This window comes from Mastomys coucha, unplaced genomic scaffold (genome assembly GCF_008632895.1).
Source record: "Mastomys coucha isolate ucsf_1 unplaced genomic scaffold, UCSF_Mcou_1 pScaffold3, whole genome shotgun sequence".
In the NCBI taxonomy this organism is placed as follows: Eukaryota; Metazoa; Chordata; class Mammalia; order Rodentia; family Muridae; genus Mastomys; species Mastomys coucha.
The window spans coordinates 66658059-66664778 of NW_022196909.1; the positions used below are offsets into that span (position 1 = coordinate 66658059).

General features: G+C 43.9%; 1 protein-coding gene across 4 annotated transcripts in view; it reads right to left on the reverse strand.

The window, feature by feature from the left end:
* Window positions 1-1720: 1720 nt before the first annotated feature.
* Window positions 1721-6720, reverse strand: part of Satb1 (SATB homeobox 1) — a 94536-nt gene continuing 89536 nt past the window's right edge. For 3 of the 4 annotated variants that reach the window (XM_031348300.1, XM_031348299.1, XM_031348298.1), the window contains exons 10-12: window positions 5713-5916; window positions 5103-5198; window positions 1721-3468 (exon numbers count right to left, since the gene is read on the reverse strand). In XM_031348300.1, the coding sequence (XP_031204160.1) occupies window positions 2959-3468; window positions 5103-5198; window positions 5713-5916 (810 nt within the window). In that variant the 3' untranslated portion in view covers window positions 1721-2958. The remainder of the gene's footprint in view (window positions 3469-5102; window positions 5199-5712; window positions 5917-6720) is intronic. The other variant, XM_031348301.1, reaches the window with a different exon arrangement.

The window sequence follows — 6720 nt, forward strand, 5'->3', positions numbered from 1 at the left end:
GCATATTGTGTGGCAAGAAGATACTATCAACATTTTTTGCATAATGTGCAGGTATTATATGGCCACAGAGTGTAATACAAATTAGTGGCAAAGTGCTGAGTGTAGGGAGCTATGACAGACTCAGATGCACAAGGTTGACTATTACCCGGAAATCGCCTGACTCTGCTAAGGGTCTAACAGCACAAAGCACTATGTCATGCCCACCGCTCAAACACCTCCAAAACGCTGGGACACGATGAAGCTTGTTAAAGGGATTTTACCAACAGCCACAGGCAACAAGAGAGACATGGGTGACAGTGACCTTGGGGGCGGGGAACAATGTGGGTCACTAGGGGAAATCTTCCGAAATATGCTGTCTTCAACAGTTTTGCCCGCTCCATTGTGACCACCGTGGCTTGCTAACATGTGCTTTATTCTAAAGTAACAAAACCATGCTGACCTGAAATTTAAAACCTCTGATATTTTGCTGGCACAATGGCATTGCTTTCCAACACACTCCTTTCCTTGGATATATCAATTCAAAACAACTCAGAATGTTAGGAACAGGAAAAATCTTACTGCAATTCAATTTCTCCTTCTAAATAACTACCAAATCTTACACTTATTTGATATCGTAAGTGTTGGTTGTTTTAAATTAAAAAAAAAAAAAGCGTTAATTCTACTCTTAAACCTGGGAAAAGGGGGCCACAGATGATAATCTGTAGTTAGCAGCATGTTACTTGTTTTGGGGGTTTTGTATTTTTTTTTTAACATTTAAAATTAGCTTGCATTATCTTAATTCAAATGCCTTTGGCTCAAGTAATTACTGTCCTCAACTCCAGCAAACGAGAAAGTTTGCATTGTGTTCTCACTTAATACAAAGACTCAGAAATTAGTTTGCAGCAGAACAGCAGGTTCCTAGGTGCTCAGCTGTGCTTCAAAGTAAAGGCCTCAGTGAGTTTTCAAAGAGCTCACTTTAGACCAAGGGGAAAGCCCCGCAGCCCCCAGGCCTGAGGAAATGCTCCTCAGGAAGAGGGTAGCTGCAGAGCCTGGATCCCTGAACCTAAATATCCCCATCAACACTCAGGGAACCCTAACAAAGGGATACAAAAGACAGAAACACAGCAAACAGAAGTTTCCCTGGAGCTACAGCATGCCAGACTGGGCCATGATGCGCAGTTTAGGCTTGGAATCCAGGGCTCTTCCCCCCCACTTCCTTCATGTAGTTCTCAGTTTTGACAAAGGCAGTCAAATCAAGTCAGGGTTATTCACCTTCCCTACTTATGACTTTTAAAACAAAACAAAAACCAAACAAACCCCTCCCCTAAACGGTGTACTGTGAAGGATTCTCACAGAAGGCCCATGCGTTCCCTTGTTCATGCTGCTATTAATGGCTTTTAAAAATGCACCCTAGCTTGAAGAAAAGTATTGCCCTAACTAGAGGATTGTGTGGAAAAAGCATATATGGCCAATTCCAAGTACTGAAGTGCTACAGTAATATTTCTGTTGGAGTCTTTGACTGTCTGATGTAATAAGCAAAAGCAGATTATCATCTGCACTGTGGAATTCCACAACTATTGAAAACTGAGCATATGTGTAGCTTGAATTCAGTGTCTTAGGGAGTGTTCAGTTGCTTTTCAGAACCAAGCTATCACCAAGAAAGCATGAGCATGCACCTACATGACAGCCGTCCTTGAGCTTGGTTAAAGTTACTTCACATAAGCAGACAAACCCTGCCATGTCATACCATACAAACAATTTTAATCATGTAGTTACAGTCAATAACCACTCCTAATCAGCACATTTCTGCATAAAGAAAACTGTGATACACTTATAAAAACAGCAGCTGTAACAAAATAGCTGGTGTTTTCATAGCCATAAACTCATAAAAAAGAAATACACCTTTATACAGAAACTTTATACAGATGTCGCTTTAAAATTGATTGTAAACCAAAGGAAGACACATTGCAAACATCAATTATTTTCACATTAATTGCATAATTTTCTAAGGTGATCTATTAGTTTTATTTACCTAAGCTTATTTGCATGATAGTAAAAATTGCATACAACAAGGAGACCGAAGCTTCTAGAGTGAATTGCTTGGATAACATAGACTTTTATAGGCAACTGTGTAAAGCACATTTTCTCTATTTAAAACTTTTAAGACACTTTGTTTTACTGCCCATCAAAATACAGTTATAAATAGAAAGGAAATCAGTATGGTAACATTACATTTAGAGAAGTAACATTACATTTAACAGAAATCTCCAAAAAACTTAATTATGACATGATGCTGCAGGATCTACAAATAAATAACAAGGACTAAGTTGTGTTTCACATTTTCTTTTCCTTAAAAAAAAATCATGTAACAATGAGGATGAAAAAAAATTACAGTGAACTTTTATTTCCAAAATAAAAAAACAAATTTTAATTACGGCAGTGCCATATAATACAAGGCATTTGTTGGCATATGTCATCTTTAAACTGCATTGCACAGTCTATAGTTCTTTTTTAACATACAATCGAGTAACAAACTCTCTCTCTCTTTTTTCCTTTTTCTCTTTAAAATAAGGGGCCAGTTTCCAAAGACTAGTGTGGAGTGTTACAGAAATAATTAAAGAAAAGGCAATCATAATCACAGAAGTTATAATGCTTATTTGAGGCTCCAGAATAATAATAATCAAAAGGAAAACCAATTTCTGGTATCATGCTGACAGGGTACAACACCTGGGTGCAGCCCTTGAACACAAATTCTACCAAACAGTCCTTGGTACTTCACCTGGGGCTGCCAAGCAGTTTGTAAAACAGAGTAAAACCTTGAGTGCGTCTGTCCTGTCCTTCCAACTTCCTGTTTGTGCAAGTTTCCGAAGATTCATTGGCCAAACGATAAACAATGAAGGTTTTTCTGAGCGAACACAAGCTGGACTTCTCATGGTGTTAGGAAACACCAGTGGTGCGGCTGAAAATAATACTGTTCCCTCAGTCTTTCAAGTCGGCATTAATGTCTGTGCTCCCTTCCACGGACAGCTCTTCCTCTAGTTTCACTGAAAAAAGGGTGTTGGCGTTTTTATCCTGGACACTCTCTTCCAAATCCTTAAGCAACTCCTCGTCTTTGTACTCGGCCACATCCACCTCCAAGCCGGAGTTGTCCTTCAGCTTGCCGTGGTGCTTAAGGTAGTACCGCTGGTTCTGAAAGAACTTGATGATGGTGTACTTCGGGAGGTCCAGCTGTGCAGACAGAGTCTGGATGGCCTCTTCATCCGGGTACAGGCCCACATCTTGGATGAAACTCTGAAGGATCCCCAGGGCTTCCACGGAAATTTTGGTTCGTGGCCTGGTCTTCTGCCGGTTTTCCTCATCGGACTCTGCGGATGAGGCCACGGTGGGCTGCCGTGGGGGGAGCCTGGGGCCTGCCTGTGCCTGTGCCTGTGGCTGTGGAGGTGGCGGCGGTGGTTGCTGCTGCTGCTGCTGCTGCTGCTGCTGCTGTTGCTGCAAAGAGACAAGCAGACAGTCAGAGCTGCTCGGAGCCCGCAGGAGTAAGACTGGGTGCTTGCCAAGCCGATGCCATGTCAGGGGGTGGGGGTGGGGCTGGAGTGGGGGAGACAGACACACCGAGAAAGAGCAGGCCAGCTAAACAGCCCACAGCCTTTATTAAACAAACAAATACAAATATTTGAGCTCAGAGCTGGGCAGCTAGGAAGCTATGCAGCTTGCAGGGCTACTGTGCCCATTTACCACCAATCTGTGGAGGAGAAAGACAACTGGAAAAAAGGTGAGCCACACACTCTCTGAAAAAGGATATGTACCCAAGGTGGCCAGCAAAGCACATCATGATGCCAGTCATTAACAGACTTGAAAGAAGAATCCTTCTTAGCAAGGATTCCAGAGACATCTTCGTGCAGTTGGGCTACCCAGCCACTGGGAAAGCATTATGCCTGGCCATACTGCACTCTCCACGGGGAAAACCTGGCTATGCTGCATTCTGTGGCAGTCCCATGGAGGGGGCACAGTAGTGGTTTCTCTCATTCTGTACACCTCTTGGAGGTGCAAGTATATTCTATCATACAGTTCCAATTCTCTCTCTCTCTCTCTCTCTCTCTCTCTCACACACACACACACACACACACACACACTCCTAGTGTTTGCAGCTAGGCTCTCGCTAAGTTTTTTTCTCTTACCCCTTTCAAATAAAGGTTCACTCCATTCTACACCAGCTGGCGAATTGTTTTGTCTATAGTAAACTACGATGTGATTAGGCTTTAAATTTAATGTATACAGACACTTTTTCATAATTAGTATCTGCATATGTGCTGTAATTCCTGTACACAATTATACGCAACAAACGTGTGGTGTGTGTCTACTGTGCACTCGACACCCATAATTCTTAGCAGCCAAGCCAATCAACCCTGGGTGCACAGAGCTGCGATGTATTAGAACATTCGTCCTGTGCTTAAGCATTCCCTCTTATCCCCCTAAGAAGCAATTTTATTAAAAACAATTTACATTTTCAAACAAGTACTATTTTTATTACTTAACATATATCTTTCTTGCCTTTGTTTTAGCTGAAACAGTTGGTTTTTCAGGCTTTCACAATTATTTTAGTGCTTAATATCCTAAGGGATTCTCTTTTTCAATTTGTTTTATCTTTAATAAATACTCAAGGATTTTTTTTTCTTTCTGGTGGATGGATAACTCTATTATTTTAGCTACAGATATCTATACAGCAATACCAAGAAGGAATGCAAGAGACTCAACAGAGATGTTAGGCAGGTTTCTGGGACCCCAGAGGCAATGGCACTTCCCTTAAAGGAAAAAGCTAAAAACAACTTCAGATTTAGCAGAAAGTTACACAGCTTAAATTCAACTAGTCAGTCACAGGAGCCCCAATATGTGGTCTGACCCACAGCCTTTTAATCAAGTTCCTCATGGGCAGCAGACTTTCAACAGATGAAGCACCATGCTCCACACAGGCTACATCAAGCACAAGTGCTGGTATAGTGGGCTTTGGCCAGAGGCAAGGCCATTCTATCACTGTCCATCTGAAAACCCTGACTGAGAGAACCGGCCTTCACAACACCCGCCTTTCTCCCTTTCTCCTGGCACAGTATCTGGTGCCCGCTCACCTGAGGGGCAGCATGGGGCCATGGTGCAGGGGTCAGCAGGCTTGGTAAGAAACCGCCTCTAGACTCTGCTTTCCCAAGGGTGCTGGGAGAGGGACTCTAAGGAAAGACAAACACACATGACTCACCCTGCCCTGCCCTGGGATGGGTGGGGAGGGATATGAGGTAGAAGGCTGGATGAGAGTATGAGGATAAAGCAAGATGTCCGGTGGGTTTCCCGCCCCCTCACTCTGGACAGATGCCAAGGTATAAAATGTGGGACCTTCTTCTACAGCACGGAAACTGGTTCCTTTACTCCAGGGAAGGATAGTTTTAATTAGGGAGTAGGTGGTGTTTTAAATTTGAATTTTAAAAACACACACCAAAAGATGTGTCCTAAGCTTTCATATTCAAAACCCAGTGCTAACCAAGTCAGTCCAAAAGGGGGCTCCCGCCATGGTAGGGGCAAGGAGACTATAACACAACAGCCGTAAATTTATCCCCTGAGCAAGATGGCCGTCTCCGGTAGGATGCCTGTATGTAGACTGTGGGAAGAGGAGAACCACTAATTTCCCTGCTAAGTTGAAGGCTTTGTTTAGTTAGTGCTACACTGCATTGTCCAAGGTAAACGAACCTGAATCTGTTCTGCTGGAACATGGATGATGTGGGGAGGTCTGTCGCCATGGTGATGCACGGCATTGCTCTCCTGCTCATAGATGGCATCTCGCTCGGGCTGAGGCAGACTGAGGAATCTTCGGATCATCGACAGGTTCTCCCACAGGGTCCTGTTCTCTGGAGAAGGATCTTCTTTCCAGCGCAACAGCTCACACAACCATCCCTTACAAGGAAAAGGTAAGAGGTCAGTCAGTGCAGGGCTGGAATCTTCCATGGGCGCTAAAACCCAGACACCAGTCCATAACTTTTTCATCCATGCATCACACTCCAACCTGCTTTAGTTTTTTTTCTTTCTTTTAGCTTGTTAAGAGAAGATAGCTGTGGCAACAGAGGAAGCAGGCTCTGTTTCTGACAGATGTTCAGAATGTTCCGATTTACATCGTTCACAGGCAGACACATGGGCTGGGAAGGTGGCTTCGTGGGTAACTGCTTACTGTGCCACTATGCAGATGTGAGTTTGGATCTCCAGAATCCACATAAAAGCCTGTTACCTGCTACCCCAGTGATGGGGGTGTGGAGAAAGATACCGGGGGCTTGTCTACCATAAAGACAATCAGACATCAGCCTTTTGCCTCGACACCTGTGCACCTGAGTGCATGCACACAAACACTGGAGGGAAGGAAGGACTCCAGAGCAAGAGAGCATTCACCATAGGCTGCAGTAAGAGACGGAAGAGAAGGAAGTGAAGAGTACAACTATATAGCCCAGCCTTCTTGCTTGTCAGTGTTCACTGGCAATGGAAGGCACTGAGGTGGCAAGCCAGTGTTAGAAACAAGCTGTCCTCAGAGGCTTTCCTAAGCTTACACTTTCTGTATTAGGAAGAAAGCTGAGAGAGAGAGAGAGAGAGAGAGAGAGACAGAGACAGAGACAGAGACAGAGAGACAGACAGACAGAGAGACAGAGAGAGACAGACAGAGAGAGAGACAGAGAGGGAGGGTGGGAGGGTGGGAGGAGGAGGAGGGGAGAG